The 19,607-nt window shown below is 32.2% G+C and overlaps 2 protein-coding genes, 1 long non-coding RNA gene and 1 pseudogene across 3 annotated transcripts; 1 reads left to right on the top strand and 3 right to left on the bottom strand.

Annotated features, from left to right (window-relative positions):
- Positions 1 to 918: 918 nt before the first annotated feature.
- On the bottom strand, positions 919 to 11,891 carry LOC105679406 (uncharacterized; annotated as a pseudogene).
- LOC136998388 (uncharacterized) lies at positions 7,679 to 10,571 on the bottom strand. The gene is made up of 2 exons (XM_067350961.1): positions 10,249 to 10,571; positions 7,679 to 10,102 (listed from the first exon to the last, which is right to left on the bottom strand). Exons 1-2 carry the CDS (start codon positions 10,463 to 10,465, stop codon positions 9,888 to 9,890), a joined length of 432 nt encoding a protein of 143 aa, XP_067207062.1. The 5' UTR covers positions 10,466 to 10,571; the 3' UTR covers positions 7,679 to 9,887.
- A 736-nt stretch (positions 11,892 to 12,627) lies between the features above and the next one.
- LOC136998745 (protein IWS1 homolog) lies at positions 12,628 to 13,329 on the bottom strand. Its single transcript, XM_067351855.1, has one exon. The coding sequence runs from the start codon at positions 13,327 to 13,329 to the stop codon at positions 12,628 to 12,630; it is 702 nt and encodes a 233-aa protein (XP_067207956.1).
- Positions 13,330 to 13,752: 423 nt separating this feature from the next.
- On the top strand, positions 13,753 to 16,884 carry LOC136998389 (uncharacterized). The gene is made up of 2 exons (XR_010888953.1): positions 13,753 to 15,325; positions 15,421 to 16,884. It is a non-coding gene; the product is annotated as an uncharacterized lncRNA (long non-coding RNA).
- Positions 16,885 to 19,607: the final 2,723 nt, after the last annotated feature.

Below are 19,607 nucleotides of genomic sequence, written 5' to 3'. Positions count from 1 at the left end.
ACTAATTATGTGTATATTCTTATGCGTTTTAGCTCAACGCGGATGGTACGGTGTGTGTGGCTATATTCGCTATTTTTTGCGCAACTCCTAATTCTATTAATAAGTCTCTGAGGTTGTGGTAGACGTTGTTAGTTTCGTTCTTGATATCTAATTTGATGAGTGCACCTTCGTCCCGAATTGGTTTGATTATCTGCATAATTCCGGTTTGCTGTTCTGTGATGCTTCGAGTGACATTTATGGCCCTACGAGACCATGTGGGTCCTGTAGTGGCGGGGGCTGTGTAGGCTAAGCTACATGGCACAGCTTACCAGTAATATTCTTTGAACCTCTCCTCGAGATGGTAGAGTTCAGCTATTGCATGGCGAACATACACGCCCCAGTCTCGGAGGCCTATCTGCACTGTCTCATCTCCGTTTATCTTCGTAACGATGCCGCGTTGCCATCCTCCTCTTGTTTCAAGGGCAACAATGTCACCTAGTTTTGTATTCGAGTGGAAAAATCGGCGTTTGTTCATCCGCTGGTTGAAGTCCTCCATCATATTTTGGAAGGATTCTTTACTATTTTCCAAGTGAATCCAAATTAGCGTAGGCGAAAACACCTTTACTATTTTAACAGCAAACGGCGAGCGGCTCAGTTTTTGAGTATCGAGGTGTTCGATCTCCATGTTTCTATAAACAAAAAGGTGGTGTTGGGGTTAGGTGCGAATTTTGAGTCGCAACTGCGAGACCTCATAATAAGGAGCGAAACAGATTAAAATAGATAAAACAATAAAATGCGTAAAATCAAAGTTGGCGCTTGTGTAAAGTTGATAGGAAAGCTGTTGTTTATGTATTTCTCTTTTTTTTCTGTTTTTCTTTCCGTCTCCCCCCCTTTTTTTTTATTATTTTTTTTTCTTTAAGGGAAAGAGAAATCAAGCGGTCAATCCTTCAGTGCGAATGTATAAGTGGATGCGTCCTTTGCAGGTAGTAGGGGGTAGGTTCCCCTCTGTGAAGAGTCTTCTATCGGGTTTTGTTCTGCGGATGGTTGTGTAGCTTCTCGGTTTTCATCGCGTGGTTTTTTCAGTTTTAAGTGTAATAGGAGCTGAATTAACGAGTCCCAGATGGCTCCAAGCAGGTATATGGACCATCCGTATACTGTGTGTAGAGCATAGCCATGCACAATGGTATCCAGTATTAGTTTTACTGCTTTTACTGCCAAGTAAATTCCTAAAAATTCAGCGCTTATATTGCCGAAAATTAGGAATCGATTCCAAAATTTCTGCCATGCCGAGATAGCTATTTTTTCAACTGATGCCTCATCTAAGAAGTTTGCAAAAGATCCTCCATCGTGCATAATCGTAGAGTGGCCCATTATTCCTCTGGCCAAGGTGTTTAACATTGCTGGTCTCTCAGCAGGAAACATAATATGATCCCTGAGATCGCTTAAATCTCTTTCAGTATATATGCCGCTGGTAGCAAGTGATCCGGGGCTAATGTATTTCCAGCTAGGTGTTGTCATCGGTTTCATGGTCATCGGCGGTACTGTATGTATTGGTTTAGGAGTGAGTCTATACCATGCATCTCCCAGAAGATACATGGGTGGTGCGAATAAATTGCACGTAATCTGCGTTCCTTGTCGTAACAGTATATGGGTTTGCGGTGTTAAAAATTGTGTTCTGTTTTCTCGCGTCACAGGCAATTGATCATAGCATTCTTCGGTGTGTGCTACTCTTACTTCGACAGGCACACATTTTACTATGTGTATTACTTCGCCAGCCAGTAAGGCCATGTATCCTGGTCCCTTCATGAAGTGATAAGCGAAGACATCCGGCGATTGGGTGGCTATGGCTAATGAATTGTGTAATATTTTCTGTTCGAGCTGACATTGTTGCAGTAAAATATTCTTGTATAGTTCACTAAATTGAGTCCGCACATGTTTCTCTACATATACAAATTTAGAGTTCATATAGGTGAAGATGTCCAAATTAGCTATGCGTGATTCTTTTTTAAAAATTGCTACGCCTGGTGAGTTTCGAAAATTACTAATTTTGGATGTTCCGTGTGGAAAAGAGTGTATCCACAAGTCGAATAGGAGTCTCTGCTTGCCAATGCAAAAACTGTGTCTTCTGTTGTCATGGAATAAACAATTTGCTGTTGTTTGTTGACGACGTCTATTATTCTGTGTGCATATCGTTCATATAATACTCCATAAGTGCCGAACCTGCAGGTATCCGTGGGCATGGATGCCCAGTAGGTATCCCCACCCTCGATGTCAGTGCAATGTGTTGCGCTCAACGCGCAGGTCACTCCAGACCTCAGTTGGACTCGGTTCGTGTTTATCTTCACGTCAGCTATATAATCCTGTAGTGTAATTTTTATGGTTGCGAGTACCACGGCTTTTTCCCATGTGCCAAATGGATCGCTATACGTTGTTCCGGAACAGGTGCCATTATTGTTCATGTGTCCGGCCAGTGTTACCGGTCGTGTTGCAGTTTGATTGGATTTCAATCCTGTTATTCGAGTGTTCCCGATTTTGTAAGTACCATGGTATAAAAACAAGGGTATGCTTATTATTTATTTAAAACTGGTCTTGTGCCGCGCATGTTCTTGACTACGTCACATTTCGGTATACGCGGATTGGTTGGTTTTGATGCGAGAACGCGATTGGTTGTTCTCGGCCGTAATTCATAGCGTCCATGCATAGCACAAATCGAAGAGCTAAAGTTTTTACGATGACTTGTACAGTGAAAGGATGCGGTAATTATTTGGCAAAAACGAGGAAAATTGAGAAAAGTAATATCAAATATTTTACTTTTCCAAAAGACCTCGAAATTGCTGAACAGTGGCGCAAAGCATGCGGAAAAGATGTAAACGTTCAAACTGGTAAGTTTTGTTATTTATTTATTTATTAAGAGCAAACACTCTTTTTACAACAACTATTACAACTTTTTGTTCTTAATCCCTAACGGTAAACGCCTTTTAACTTCGCGAAAATATTTTTTATTAGTAGCTTTACTTCGTAGTTAACCTAAAAAATTTAGTAATAGAACTAAAAGTTCGCAGTAAAATTGTAAAAATTTACAGCAAAACTTTGAATTTAAAGTATTTTTGCAACTTCTAAAAAACGTTTTCCTGACATTTCTTCGTGGAATGTATTTGCAACTGACTTGTTCCCTTTATAAGGAATTGTTGTAAGCAAATTATATACCGACACTATGCAAATTGTACACCAACATTGTTAATAATATAAGTTTATTTTTTTGTTTGTCTAGCTAGGATATGTTCTAAGCATTTTGATGAAACGTGCTTCGTGAAGTCTTTGCAGCAACAAATGCTTCATTATAGTCCTTGTAAAGAGAGAAAGTTACATTTGGATGCTATTCCTACATTGCATCTTCCTCCAACATCTAGTGTTTTAACCAAGGATGAGTTTGATCAGGCAGCTTTGTCAACTGCAAGAGCCTCTTATACAGCAGTGCCTCTACCAGTATCAGTTGCAAATACATTCCACGAAGAAATGTCTCAGCAAATGTCGAGTAATGCTTCGTTGACTGAAGTAGTGCCTTTGTCAGGAACCAGTGACGTTCCAATAACTATTGAAGCATTTCCAGTGTCTTCGCCAGTATCTGGTGATGCTTCATCATCCACAGTATCCACAGATAATAAAGTGTTGCCATTTTCTAAAATGTAAGTTTTATAAGACACAATGTAATAAAAAAAGCATTAAATCATAGTAAATCTTTGAAGAAATTTACAATTATATACTTACTACTTACAATTATATATACTTACTTTATTAATTTTATTTTATATTTTCAGAGAAGACATTTTACTCGAGAACGCTGCGATGAAAGCAAAGGTTTACGAACTTGAACAACGGATAAAAACAGAAAATGAACGCTTCGAAAACAGAATGTATGAGCTGCTGGGAAAATTTTTTACTCCAGGACAGATCCGACTTCTGTTAAATCCATCATTGAGTAAAGTCAAGTGGTCTTCCGTAGACATCGCGAATGCTGTATCGTTGCGGTGTGCAAGCCCAAAGGGATACCGATACATGAAAAATGTCATGAAAATACCGCTTCCTGGCTTGTCAACACTTCGAAGGTGGGCAAACCGAGTTCGTATTGAGACAGGTGTTCTTTTTGTTGTGCTTGATGTGATGAAAGCTAAGAAAAAATGCATGTTTGATGTCGAAAAACTAGTTGTGCTTACATTTGACGAAATGTATTTAAGTAATAAAATAAGTATAGATCGGGAAACAGAACAAGTTATTGGTCCTCATAGGACCTGTCAATGCGTAATGGTACGTAGCCTTTTCTCGAGCTGGAAACAGCCTATTTATTATCAGTATGATAAATCGATGGATGTAAGCACTCTTTTTGAGATCATTTCAAAATTGCATGATTCTGAATATACAGTGGTAGCTGTAACGAGTGATATGGGACCAGGAAATATGAAATTGTGGTTGGAATTAGAGATTGGCATGCATCCTAAAAAATGTTATTTTCAGAATCCAGTTTGCAATGACTTGCAAATATTTGTGTTTGCAGATATGCCGCATCTATTGAAATTGCTAAGAAATCATTTTCTTGATGATAGTTTCTATTGGAAAGGAAAAAAAATAGAAAGCTCAGTTATTCAGAAATTGATATCTTTAAATTCTAAAGATTTGAAAATAGCACACAAAATTACAGATGATCATTTAACCGTACAAGGTTCAGATAGGCAAAAGGTTTTGCCTGCTGCGCAGCTACTGTCTAATACAACAGCACATGCAATAAGATGGTGTTCTGAAAAAGGCTTTTTGCAAAATATTGAGGTTCAAGATACCGTTATGTTTATTCAGCTCTGCAATGACTGGTTCGACGTATTCAATGCTAAATCCAAGTTTTATAAAGTAGAAGGAAAATGTGCTTATGGTGTGCATATCCAGAAACAAAATGAAATATTAGATCAAATGACTGCATTTATAAGCGAATGCCAAATCGGAAAGCATAAGAATATATTGAGCTTTCAAAAAGGAATTTGCGTAAGCAACACTTCCTTGCAACAGTTACTGCCGTACTTACAGGAGAAATATGACACCTACGATATTTCTTACATAACGACGTACCGCTTAAACCAGGACTTACTGGAACACTTCTTTTCTTTTATCCGATCATTGGGAGCCACTTACGATCACCCGAATGCTCTAGACTTCAAATTTCGTTTAAAGCGCTATATTTTAGGTAAACATTCAAGTGATTTGTTATCATCAAAATCAAATATTCAAGAAAGCGAAGAAATCGACCATTCTTCTCCCGATCTTGACGAATCTTTGTTAATAAATATGCAAGCATCGTTAGATAGTAGGGAACAAATCAATGAAGAAGAATCTATGCATTGCTGCAATAAATCGTGCGTATGCGAAAATAATAATTGTATTTCATTTGAACTATGTTCTTTCACTCCAACTTATGAAGAAGAACAGCTATTGTTATCGTTAGATAAATTAGATATAAGTGACATCATAGAAGAAGAGGCATTAAAATATGTAGCAGGATACGTTGCATTTCGGTTTAAAAACAAATATAGCACACTAGGTTTAGAAACGAGACACATGGATGTTCCCAGCGATATAAGTTGGCTTCAATTTATTTCACGCAGAAAATGTATGTATCCCTCGGAACAGTGGTTGCAGACTGCTAGGATAGTAAATACAGAATTTGAAAAATTTTACGGTACAATTCTACGTAAGGAAAAATATATTTCTAAAACTTTGTACAACTTAATATCACCCAAATTACACGCCGATATTTCGAAAAAGGTGATATTATGCCTAATTAGGACTAGAACTTATATTAGAATTAACAAAATAAATAAAGAACTTGTTGCTTCAAAACTAAGAAAACGAAAAAAAAAATTAATTAAATTTACTAATAAAAAAATAAAATTCTAGTATTAATGTGTGTGTGTGTGTTGATTAATCCTATACCTGCATTTAAAATTAGATTATTTCTATATATATATATATATATATATATATATATATATATATATATAATCCATTATTCACACTAATCAAATTAATATATTATTTAATCAAAAATTCTTTTAAAATTACTAATGTCAAATTTATATGCTTTAAATTTGGCGCTTGTTATGACGTAATCAAGAACAAAACCGCTGATTGGTCATGCGCATGAGCATACCCTTGTCTTTATACCATGGTAAGTACCATGATGTAAGAAGATAGGTGTACCATTGCGCATAATGGCAGCCGTATGACGTCAGCATGATAGGACAGCCAATCAAACGTGGTCCAAAATGCATCCGCGAAATTCTAATATAGAATTATCATATTATTAAAATGTAATTAAAATTTATAAAAATATCTTATGAAAATAATAAATTTGCAATATAAAATACAGTAGCAATAAATGACAATTACCCACAATAATAAATAATATCAATTAATAAATATTATATAGAAAATTAAGTGTTTCCAACACAAATGTGTGAATACACATATATTTAATATCTCTTATAATAATAACTTTATATTTTATAAATATATAAAAAAAATATCTTAAAAAGATGTATCAATGCATCGCACAGTCGGAACACTTTTCATTCGAAAATAATGCAGAATATTCTAATTGTTACATCTGCGTGTTGTAGCACAGAAGTGTTTATAAAATATTCTGTAAACTAAAATCCTGTTATGTATATTTTGTAGTCTTCTTCGTAGGATCAAATCTATTTTACATTCTGCTTTAGAAAAGCAATTCCGTACGAATAATCTGAAACAAATTAAGCATGTATAAAATAATTGAATTATAATATAGTTTTGGGAAATTATAAATTACTTTAAAAAATTAAAAAATATTACATGCATTTTTACTTCATTTTTATTTTTATTTCCATTTTAACGCATTATTATTGTTTCGATGTATATTGCTTGTTGCCCAACTTGTATATTTTTTTTTCTTTTTTCTTAATATAATTATTTGCAATAATTTCTCTGTTTATTTTTCTAACTCTAATGTACGTTCTAGTACGTACAAGGCATGCAATTACTTTTGTGGGAAACTTATTATTAATTCTTGCATTGACAATTTCAGTTAATTTATCAAATATTTTATCTTCTGTACTAAAAAAATTTCCATGAAAAATTTCAAATTCCTCGTTCATTATCTCAGCTGCTCTTTGGAAGGGTGCAGAAGGATACATGCAGTTTCCTCGGGATAGGAAAGAAAGCCAATCATTAGATACATCAGGAAGCATTTTTGTAGGAACATCTAAATTATCATATTCATTACGAAATCGGTGTGCCACGTAACCGGCAATGTATAAAAGAGCGTTTTTTTCTATTATTTCATGAGCTATTACTTGCTCGAAACTTTCTAGCAGCTCTACTTCTTCAACAGTAGGTTTATAACTATCTAAATTTAGAGCTGGAAGTATCGATAAAACCATGATACAAGAAAGATTATTATTCAAAAAAATTCAAATTTTACAATATATACCTTCACCATTTTCTTCCTCTTCCGCATTATTTTTTTCCATTGCTTCCTCTTCTGTTCTTGTGCAATTTTTTTCTAATTTAGGAATGCCCATAAATATTTCCTCTTCTTCTCTAGTTATGATTTCATTCTCGTTTGATAGAAAATGTGAGCACGTTGGAGTTGTAAAATTATCGCAACGCGTATCTTGGATATCTATTAAGGTTGTGGAACTGCTGTCTCCCGCAGTATTTTCACCTGGTGAAATTGCGTGTCCTGAGTGTTTACCTAAAATGTACCATTTTAATCTATTCCGTAATTCCACAGGTGTTGGGTGATCATGTGCTCCACCCATCATTCTCAAGTATGAGAATAAATTCTCTAGTATGTCTTGATTTAATCTGCTTGTCAGCAAATATTCCGCTTGAAAAACCTCAGACGAATACTTTTCTTGAATATATAAAAACATTTCTACTAGAGACTTGTTACATAGTAAAATTCCTTTTTGAAATGGTAATAACGTTGATCTTTGTCCAACTCGAAGTTTTTTAATAAATTGGTTCATGTCATTGATAATTTTATTTTGCTTTTCTAAATTAATTCCATATGCACACCTGTCACTATGTTCATATTTTTTCTTGCTATTAAAAACATCGATCCAATCATTAAATAATTTCAGTACTTCAGCAGTCTTTTTCCACTGTTTGCAATTTAATAAGCCATTTTCTCCACACCACTGAATTGCTGTTGCATTTCTATTAGAAAAGATTTGCGCTGCCATTTTTACATTTTGTCGCTGTGTCCCTTTCACATCCAAATGTGCTCTACTTAATTTATGAGCTATTTTCAAATCTCCTACATTGATTGCTAATAACTCTTCTAAACAATTCTTATTAATGTAATCTTTTTCAATTGCAAATCCAGAATCAAATAAGTTATTTCTAGCCAGTTTTAGTAAATGAGGAACGTCGGCATAGAAAAAAATTTTGAGAGAATTGTCTGCCGGATGTGTAATGAAATTTTGTTTTTAACATCTTTCTTCATATTATTCTGTTCAGTATCAATAGTAGCATGGATTCCAATATTTAACTTATTCCATAATTTCATATTTGTTGGTCCCATGTCACATGTTACAGCCACAACAATATAATTTGATTGATACAGATTGTTTATCACAGTCAAGAGAATATCTGGGGACATTGTTTTATCAAAATTATAATAAACAGGCTGCTTCCATTTCTTGAATAATCCCCGAGCCATCACAAACTGGCATGTTTTGTGAGGCCCATAAATCTCTTCTGTTCCTTTCGTTCTAAATCCACTTTATTTGATATATATAATTCATCAAATGTTAATACAGTTAATTTTTCAATTGTGCAGAGATCATGTCCTTTGTCTTTCATAATCTTAAGAACATTTTTTAAAATGCCGGGTGGAATATTGAATGTTGCACACCAGTTTTGTAAGGTTGATTCGCATGGCAATGGTATCTTTTTTATTTCTCTCAAATATCGATACGCCTTTGGACTTAACGATCTTAAGTTTATAGCAGATGTGATATCCTCGGATGACCTTTTAATTCTAATATTGTCATTTGATGACATTAGCATTTTTATCTGTCCAGAAGTAAATACTTTCTTCAAGGCATTTGTAGCTATCTTTTTGACTTCGTTCCGTTTATCTTCTTCTAATTGTGTAATAGTACAGGATTTATGTTGTACGTCTGTTTGCAATTGTTGTACGTCTGTTTGCAATTGTTGTACGTCTGTTTGCAATTGTTGTACGTCTGTTTGCAGTTCTTGTACATCTGTTTGTAGTTGCTCTACTTTTATGTTTAATAAATGATTTTCCTCAATAAGTTTGTCATTTTGATCTATAAGTCTGTTTTTCTCTATCAACAAATTCTTTTTTTCTTGTTCTGCTTTTTTCAACAAGGTAAGTAATGTTTTATTTCTGTAAAACAAACTTGTATTTTTGTACTAACTTTTGTACTTACAGAATTTACACATAATAAGAAAAAGAAATTGCACATAAAAATAAAAAGACAGAAAGACACACGATAAAACGTACGAATAAATGTATGGTAAAATGTAAGAATAGAATTGAATAGAACGGTAAGAATAAAATAGAGTAAAAATTATGCGATATAAATTGTACAACATACGTCTGTTGATTTTCTTTAACATCCAATGGCAAGATATCTTCTTCTCTGTAAATTTCAGCTTTTTCTTTTATGGTATCTTCTTTTGAAGAAGACTTTTTCATACACATATTGCACAAGTTCAGTGTAAGTAGGTATGCCTGTTCTCACTCTAAAAAAAGTATAAAATTATTTGTTTATTTTTTTGTATGTGTATGGATTAGCAGTATTGCAGAATTAAAAATTTGCTTTTAAATTATTTTATTTAAATAAAAAGAATACTCACGGTACTTTCATCTTTTTGTTTTTATGTACAATGTCGTTTTCTATTTCTTCCATTTTATTTGTAACTTTTCTTTTTTCTAAATTTAACATTTTAGTAGGAATGGAATCTTTTTTCAGTCGCTGCATCTGTTTGGCAGGTATATTGCTTGTACGTGGTTTTGTCCACTTAATTTCAAAACAATCATCATTGAAATGGAGATTGCATACTCTTGCTAAAAATATGTTTTATAATGTATTTATTAATATATGTATTATATATAATTTTTTTTATTTGTTTATAATAAATAGCTTAAAAGTTATGTTGGTTACGCTCTTGCTACACAGATTGTAATAGATGAATTATATTATATCTACTTACCAGAATCAATTTTTAGATCAATTTCATTTTTTTGACAGGCATTAAGCCATTGCTGACGAATATTTACATCTTTTGGAAATAAAAAGAATTTCAAATTTCTTGTGTGCGTATGATCAGTACGACTTATACAATTCTTTACACAACACGTTGGCATAGTTTTTAAATATCTTTTAATATTATTGTATTTAATAACCTTCGGTGTCAACCGTGTCAACATATTTTGGCAGCCATATTACTTTTTAGCATTTTGGACCAATTCCTGATTGGTCGAAGAGCGATCATTACTTTGGACGACTGCGCATTCACGGCAATGGTACACCTATCTTCTTACATCATGGTAAGTACCATACATATGCATTCGTTGGCAGGCGTCTCTTGATACTTCTTCTATATACGCGTGCTTTCCGTTGTACACGTCCATGGAGTGAGAGAACATTCCGCATCTCCTGATTAATCTGTCTATTTCTATTTTGCATTGTATAACTCTCGCGGAGGTAAATTCGTTAATTTGTAGCAATTGTATATAAATCTTCTGAGCTGCTACTTCTGGCTGTGGTATATCACATTCCTCTATCCCCAGTAATGATAGAGTAGTAATGTTCGTCGATGCAGATCCGCAGTCATATCCTATTATGCCTTTAGTGCCGCGTAACCAAAAATTTAGCACTGCGATTATTAAAAATCCTCGGAGATCCATCTGAAATTTAGCACGTCTAAGGTATATTAATATAGCGCACCTTTAATTGTCAAACTTGTTATTATTATTACTTATTTCCTTATTTGCTAACTAATTTATTATTTATTTATTTATTAATATTTTTTTTTATTTGTTGTTGTGTAAAATATATTTATATATATTTTTTATAGTTACTTATTTTAATTAATAAAGTTACTTAATTATTAGGAGTTGGTTTGATGTGTGAGATTCGTAGGGTGTACAACGCGACTGTTCTTTTTTATTTTAATTCTTACGTTATTTCTATTCAATATTTCTAAGACCTCATGGGGTCCTGTGTATTGATCTCCAAATTTGCCAGGTTTAGGGCCTTTTAATAAAAAGACTTGATCACCAAGTTTGAATGTTTGTGGGTTTATCTTTTTATCATAGTGTCTTTTCGATTTAATTTTTGCTTCGACAATGTTTTCTCGGGCATTTTTCTGAATTGCGTGGAGTTGACTAACTAAATTTACAAGATATTTGTTGTAAGTTGCTAATTTATCGCCAGGTGCTAGAGGTTCATTTGACGGAATTCGTGCTATTTTACCGAAGATTAATTCGTAAGGCGTGTGTTGCTTCATGTACACTAGTGTTATAATTATACATCGCGAGACTTATCCATCTATCCCACTGTTTTTGTTCTCTTGCATATTGCTTTAAATATTCTCCTAATGCGTGATGTGATCTTTCTAATGAGCCGTTTGATTGAGGATGGAATGCGGTTGTATGGAATTTACAAATTTTAAATATTTTAGCTACCTTTTTCATTAAGTCACTGATAAAATTTCTACCTTGGTCTGTTAAAATTGCCTTTGGAGAACCGAATACACAAATAAATCGATCGACGAAAGCTTCGGCTACCGTTTCAGCAGTTTGGTCGGATAACGGTATTCCCATGCTGAATTTAGTGAGTTGGTCTTGTAGAGTTAAGATATATTCATTGCCACGTTCGGTTTTAGGCAAAGGTCCTACAATATCCATGGCGACCTTATCGAAAGATGATCCGGGTGTATCGGTAATTATCATAGGTTGTTTGGTTTTTACGCGAACTAGTTTCTTTAATTGGCAATGTAAACATTGTTGGATAAAACGTTGTACATCTATTTTTAGATTTTCCCAGTAATAATTATGTTTGATTCTATTATACGTTTTAGTTACTCCGCGATGTCCCCCAGTGGGTAAACAGTGCGTTTCTCCTATTATTATTGGTCGTAGATCTCTAGGTGGATATTTAACTAATCCATTGCAAATAATTAATTTAATTGGTGCGTCAAGGAATATTAATTGTAGCTGATTTTTGACATTGTTCCATGGTACATTGTTAATGAAATCTGTTTTAGCAATACTAAGTGTTTCAATTTTTAAATTTTCAACAGTTTCCTTTGTTATATAAAGCGGTTATGATTCGAGATAAAGTTAATGTTGGGCCTTCTCGTTGTTCTTCGCTTATCGGCAATATTATATGATAATAATTTTTTTACTTTAATGGTTTTAGGTTGGTTTAACATAAGATTATTTAAATTTGGAAGTTTGTTTCATTCGAATAACTTTTGCGAACCGGAATCTAAAGGTTTACCGTTTGTATCAACAAAATATGCTATGTTGTCTTTACGTAAGAATAATAGATCACGAGATTCAATTATATTATTTTTTATTATTTGCTAATTATTAATAGTGGGTTTACTATAATTTTTGATATTGATCTCTTGGTTATTGTCTATATCTTCTTGTTCCTCGTCTTCATCACTGTTTTCTTTATCAGACGGATCATTTCTATCGTCTAACAATATAATGTTATCGTCTATTTGCTCTTTTATTAAATCATCTTGATCGGTAATTCGACGTCGTGCTGTCAGACTTCTTGTTAGTATTTTGTCATGTGTAGGTGGACTGTGAATTAATGCTCTCTCTATTATTTGTTGATTTGGTTCATCTAATTCTTCTTGGGTAAATGGTATCGAGTCTGTATTATTTTTAATTGCATTTTCGTTTTCTTCGGTGTCGGAAAAATGTAATTCGTAATTTTCTTCCTCGCTATCAGAAAGATGTGATTTGTAATCATCATTTTCTTCAGTGTCAGAAAGGCGTAGTTCGTAATTATCATCTTCCTCTGAAGAATCGGAGAGATACAATTTATAATTATCTTCTTCTTCGTCAAATTCTCTTTGCGTTTTTAAGATTGTTTTAGCATCTTTAGAGATTTTTCGTTTCTGTCTGCCCTTTCTAACTGGTTTACAATCGACTTCTTCAAAGTTTATAGGATTTCGTGATAATGCATCTGCGTTTACATTCATTTTGCCTGCTTTATATTCCACTTCATAATCGTATTCCGCTAATTTTAGTCTCCATCGTAATATTCTCATGTTCGCATCTTGAATCAGGACGTAACAATTCATTTTTTATTGTTTTATTTGAATAGTCATGGAGATTGACAATTTTTATTTACATATTAAAGTAGGAAACAGAAGTTTTTAAGAATTGATTAATATAATGATTTTATTGATTGTTATTTGTGCAATGTTTTCTGCTATTGTTTCTTTTTTTGGTAAATTTAGTACGATTAAATAATGACATTTTATGTCTTATATAAATATATGTGTATATTCTACAAAGAAGTTAAACAAAATTAAATAAAATTAAGGATCAAATATACAAATTTTTTGCAGAAAAACGAATAATTTGTTTACAAATAATTTTGCTCTAAATAAGATCATTTCTCACAAATACTAGTTAATAAGAACAAATTAGAGAACATTTGAAGAAATATTGTACATATCATATAATGTCTATACTACCTACTTGTTCAATTTATTTCTGAATTTTGTACGCTTTCATTTGACTTTAAATATGAATCATAGATTTGTTAAAACATGAATCATAGATATTACATACACTCTTTCTTGAGATATCAATTTTAATTCTGTAATTAATATAAGAATTTATTATTGTTGCTTGTAACTTATATTTGTTGTAATACAGATATTTGTTTGTAATATAGATATCCTGAAGCAGCCACAACATTATCATATGCAACATTGAAAACTACATTGTACCGTGAAAGAATCAAACTTCGCCAAACTTTACCAAAAGATATGGAGACTCTTGCTACGAATTTATCAACTTACCAACCTCTTGAAAAATTTTACAAAGGAAATGTAACTTGCAGCGATGGAAAAAAAACATTAATATTTTCAAGTAATGAGCTATTGCAAGAATTATAAAAATCAACAGAACTTTATGTCGATGGCACATTTAATGTAAGTTTGTATATCTTATAATACACACACAGTATATTGTTTCTATATATGTATATGTATATGTATATGTATATGTATACAATAAAAATAATATATAACGATACTCGGTATAAACTGTGAGGATGACGAGCCAGAATTGGATGTTCTTTTGTAATAATTAATTTGTTAAAACTCTTAATGTTCATTTATTAAATTTTTGATGTTAAAAACTGTAGATGTTTCGGTCAAGTACGCGACCATTATCAATGCAATAAAATTAGTTGTATATAAAAGTCATGTATGGATAATCATAAAGTTTTAACAAATTAATTATTATAAAAGAATATCCAACTACTGACTCGTCATCCTCACAGTTTATACCGAGTATCATTATTAATACACACGAGTCTACTATTTAAGAGGTTAAAAGTAATACATTTAAATAATGTTAACTTTCAAATGTATACACTACATACTCGATATATGAATGTAGTAAGTCATAAAAATATATTATAACATGAATTATCACTAGTTAAAATATCGCATATGAATAATATTACTCAATAAATCATAAAAAAAGATAATATGAAAAAGTTGTAATATAAATTAATTTATTTTATTAACAAATACTAATTTCATTCTTTTATAATATAAACATAGAAAATGTCAAGTTTAAAAAAAGTAGTTTAAAAAAAATATAATTTAATATTTATTTTATATGTATATTATAAAGTTATAAATTATATAAAAGTATATGATTCCTCTTATTCTTTATAATAAATCTATGAGCCTTTTAAATATGTTTTTTCTTTAAAAAACAATAAAATCATGATTTGAACAATATCAATTGATGCTTTATCTCATACTCTTATTCATTGCTTAATTATAATAGAAATACTGTAATTTGTTTATTTTGCAGGGTATTGCTATGATCTTTATCCTGTGTGAAAGTCGTTCTAGTAATATGTACAGAGCTATTTGGAACAAAATTCTAGAGTTAGTGCCAATGCTTCAACATAATGTAAAATTTATAATGAGCGACTATGAAACAGCAGCCATGAAAGTGATAAATGAACAATTTCCAGCAGCAGCAGCACATGGGTGTTGGTTTCACTATAATCAAGTGTGCATTATAATTTTACATAATTTATTTTTTATGTTTATTCTATATTATTTACATAAACCAGTTATTAATAATACATAAATATTTACTTACAGGCACTTTTGCGTCATTGGCGGCGATTAGGCTTAATGGATGCACCAAGAAACATTTTATCAATGACTATGAGTATGGCATTAGTTCCTTCTGATTGTTTTGAGGAAGCACTTTCCTTTATACAATTTGAAGTCGATCAAATTTCTCATGAATATCCTGCTGTTAATGATTTTTTAACATATGTACGCAAAACTTGGTTACCACTAGCATCAAAAATCAGCGTTTATGATTGTCCTGTAAGGACAAATAATATAACAGAAACTTTCCATAACATAGCAGGAAGAAAATTCAGTAAATCTCATGAAAATGTCTGGAGTTTCTTAGGTAATGTTCTCATTAATATTTTTTTTCCATTTTATATATAAAGTAAACAAACTTTGAAAAAATAATATGCTTACAGATAATCTGCGAATATTAATAACTGACGAAGAAATAAAACTGAAACATTTAAAAACAACCGAAACTACTGAGCATTATACAACTATTAAAAACAGAAACCGAGATAATAAAATATTGAAAATGCAAAACTATTTTGCAACAGGCAGGTTAGTTTATATAAAATTCTATAACACATAATCTTTCATCGACGTTTTCTTTCGCAATTTTTAATCTTTGCATAACACATTAATAGCGAATTGATTATACATTATATAATGTATTATGCAAAGACTAAAACAGACTTTAATTTTAACAATTCATAAATTGACGCGATAATCAAGAGCTATCAGATATGAATGATATTGATGAATTGACTTGACAGCGAGAAATAATCCGCATCGAGATTCGAGACTTTTGAGAATCGATATAATATAGATTTTTTAAATGAAAAGAAAGTCGACTTATAAAAGCACATAGAATAGCTTTATTTATAAAAAATTTAATTTATTGTAGTTTTTTAATTACTTTTTTGTATATAAGCAGTATATTTTTGAAAACCTATTGTGTACTATTTATATCTATTGATTCCTATCATTTTTTAAATGAAAGCTTTGAAAAAAACAGTTATTTAAAAAATAACAATTTACGTAATCTTACATTTTTTTACATCAGATAATTACAAGAAAAATTGATGTATCTAAAAGAACAGATAAATGTGTGATTCTATTTATAAGATTACTTTTAGATTGATTTTTCGTAAAGATTAATTAAAAATAAATATCAATATTTTCAATTTTTTTCAAATAATTTTCATTAAAAACGACTAAATTTGCGACTGAACATGAAATGAAGATATTAATTTCCATTTTCGGCATCCTGCATTTATATTGTAAATTTAATATTTTTATATGTTTCTTTTTTATTTCTACATATGTAATACATAGTAAAAGTATTTTTTTATTCTTTTTAGGTTGGATCTCAACAATTTCTTACGTTTCTTCAACGACAAATATGAAAATATGATGAAGGATAAATTACTTTCTAATGGTATGTCTATTATTAGTAATGAATAAAATTTGATATTTGAAGCTTTCACAAAGTGGAAAAATACTACCCTCTGATTTAAATTCATCTAAATAAATATATACAAAAAAAAACTGCCGATGCTTGCCGATCCTTCGCCAGTCGGGCGACAGCCGGGTATAAAAGAGGCCCGGCTGTACGCCTTCTTACCAGATCCTGTTCACTGCTCGCCAGTGAACATCCTATTGCGAGAGCACTCGTAATCCTTCGAGAATACTCGAAGTCTATGACCAGTAACCCCACGAGCACGAGCATATTCGTGCACCAACCGAGCATACTCGGCTCCAGGAACCGCTTCCACACGTTACGGGAACACCCGTGTCCCCGCCGAGCATACTCGGCTCTAGATCTCGATACGAGAATACTCGTATTCCTGCCGAGCATACTCGGCCACCAGGAACCGTCCTCCGTTCCTCCGTGCGAGCATACTCGCACGTCACCGAGAGTACTCGGCCTCGATCCTCGCATACGAGCGTACTCGTATATTACCGAGCATACTCGGTTTTGTTTCCTCGCATACGAGCGCACTCGTATAATAACCGAGCATACTCGGTTTCGTTTCCTAAATACGAGCATACTCGTATATTACCGAGCGCACTCGGCTTCGTTCTTATATACGGGCATACTCGTATACCGCCGGGAATACTCGGCTCCACGTCAGATCACCGGTCATTGCAGGGCGCGGGCAATACGCGCGTCCTCGCTCCCGTCTTCATCCCTTCAAATCGGGTCCTTATATCCGGCAGGCAATCGCGAACAATCGAATCGACAGCGATCATCGAGTCACCGCGCACGCGCCCGAGCTATCGATCAGTCGATCGATCATCGACGCCGCTCGAACGTATCGATCCACGCGCTCGCAGTCGTCTAGAAACAACTGCGGCACCCGCGCCTGAGCTAACGCTTTCTCGTCACTGTACGACCGCCGCACAGTAGTATATGAGCGGAAAAAAGTATATTTTTCAAATATTTTTTACTAGGTTTATTTCTGGTATAATTAAGTCTAAAAATGTAGTTTTTTTATCTTATAAAAATAATCTTATATGTTAAAATTTTAATCTTCAAAATTTTTTTCAAAAACGCGGTTTCTCAAAACCGACTATCATAAACACCGCTCCAGCATCGCCATTTTGTAAAAAAAAAAAAAAAATTTCTGTATACTTTAAGATGTGTATAATAGTAAACTTATAACCGATTTAATATTTATTTAATAATTTTTTCTAAAAAAAATTGCCAAAAATAACGTTGATTTTTCAGGTTCAAAGTAGTGTAACCCCTTAAACATTTAAAGTTTTCTAGATTAGCTCCGTTTACCTTCGACCTATTTTTTTTTCTAGATATTCCTTATATCTTTACAAACACATAAAAAAAAAGTTTGGCTGCGCTTAATTGCGCCATTTTGTCTTTTGAGGCAGGAAAGCTAATGTCTAACTATCTTTTCAAGTATTAACTATCTTTTCAAAAAAACAGGATCTCCTTAGCAACTATATAATAAAAACATCTGACTCTAATTGACATTGTAAGGTTTTTTTCTATTCCTACAATATAACCTTTCGCGACATCATACATTTGCCAATTATCAAGCTATATACACGTATACTTCATTGTCTTATATTCACACAAATGGATACTATTTCTATAAATCATAATATCTTATGCGATCAATTAATAAAATGTAGTCATCAAGTGAACAATTTAAAAAATTTTTTACATCAAAACTATCCGAATTTTGATGAAAATCAGATCAAACAAATTTTAAATCAAATTAGAAAACATTTTATTTCAAAATTTAAAATAAAGTGGCAGAGTTGTAGCAGAAAAAGAGATAGATTTTTGGATAATAATCGTAAATGGTTAAAAGAAGTATTTGTTGTAAAAGTTAATAAAATAAAAGGTAAGTATATCGATGGGAGAATTAGTAACAACAAGAGAGAATTAGTAATAACAAGCATGGTATAAATACAAGGGTATGCTCATCTCGTATTCACTCACTGCGCAGTCAAAGTGTGACGTCACACTCGGGGCCAATCAGACCATCCGAACTCCATATGTGAGAACAATGTACTAAAAATTTTCGTACACTTTAAGTATCTCGAACCAGAGATCGGTGTACAAATTTAACAGTCTCACGTAGACTAACAAATTAATTTCTTTAAGAAAAATTATAATTTTGCACTAACATCCCGCGACGGCTCTCTATGCCTTTCTATTATATTAATTGATCATTTATTTTATTTTATTTTATAAATATTTAAACTTTGTTTTTAATTTAGTTTGTTTATATATATATATATATATATATATTGCAATTTTAATAGTTTATAATTTATAGTTTAATTTATAATTTATAGTTTAATAATTTAATAGTTTTATAGTTTAATAGTTTAATAAGTTTTTAAAATAGTTTAATAATTGTCGTATTTTTAATTGATATTATTGTTTTGTTTTTAAGATTAGACATCTAACTTTCTTCTATAAAATATTGAGTTGCAATAAATTTAGTATTTCAAAAATTATAAACTTTTTTCCGGGAATACTGCAATTTTGCCCACTGTGCGCCGTTACACCGCATTCACACCGCCGATATAAATTATAATACGCGTTCAAACAGACATACTAAACGTTCCGTATCCACACGGCTGTATATAATTGATTTTAGCATTTACGAAATAAACCTTCTTTTATTTTATTATTTTATTTTATCATTTTATCCGAGCATTCTTTTACG

Source organism: Linepithema humile, chromosome 3, assembly GCF_040581485.1.
Source record: "Linepithema humile isolate Giens D197 chromosome 3, Lhum_UNIL_v1.0, whole genome shotgun sequence".
NCBI lineage: Eukaryota > Metazoa > Arthropoda > Insecta > Hymenoptera > Formicidae > Linepithema > Linepithema humile.
Note: the sequence above shows the minus strand (reverse complement) of the source record. Positions and strands in the feature narration are given on the sequence as shown.

Excerpts from the sequence above, each read along its gene's own strand:
- LOC136998388 (XM_067350961.1), bottom strand. The coding sequence starts at position 10,465 with ATGTTGACACGGTTGACACCGAAGGTTATTAAATACAATAATATTAAA. Across the intron at positions 10,103-10,248 it reads TGATCTAAAAATTGATTCTG|CAAGAGTATGCAATCTCCAT; the intron begins GTAAGTAGATAT and ends ACATATTTTTAG.
- LOC136998745 (XM_067351855.1), bottom strand. The coding sequence starts at position 13,329 with ATGAGAATATTACGATGGAGACTAAAATTAGCGGAATACGATTATGAA.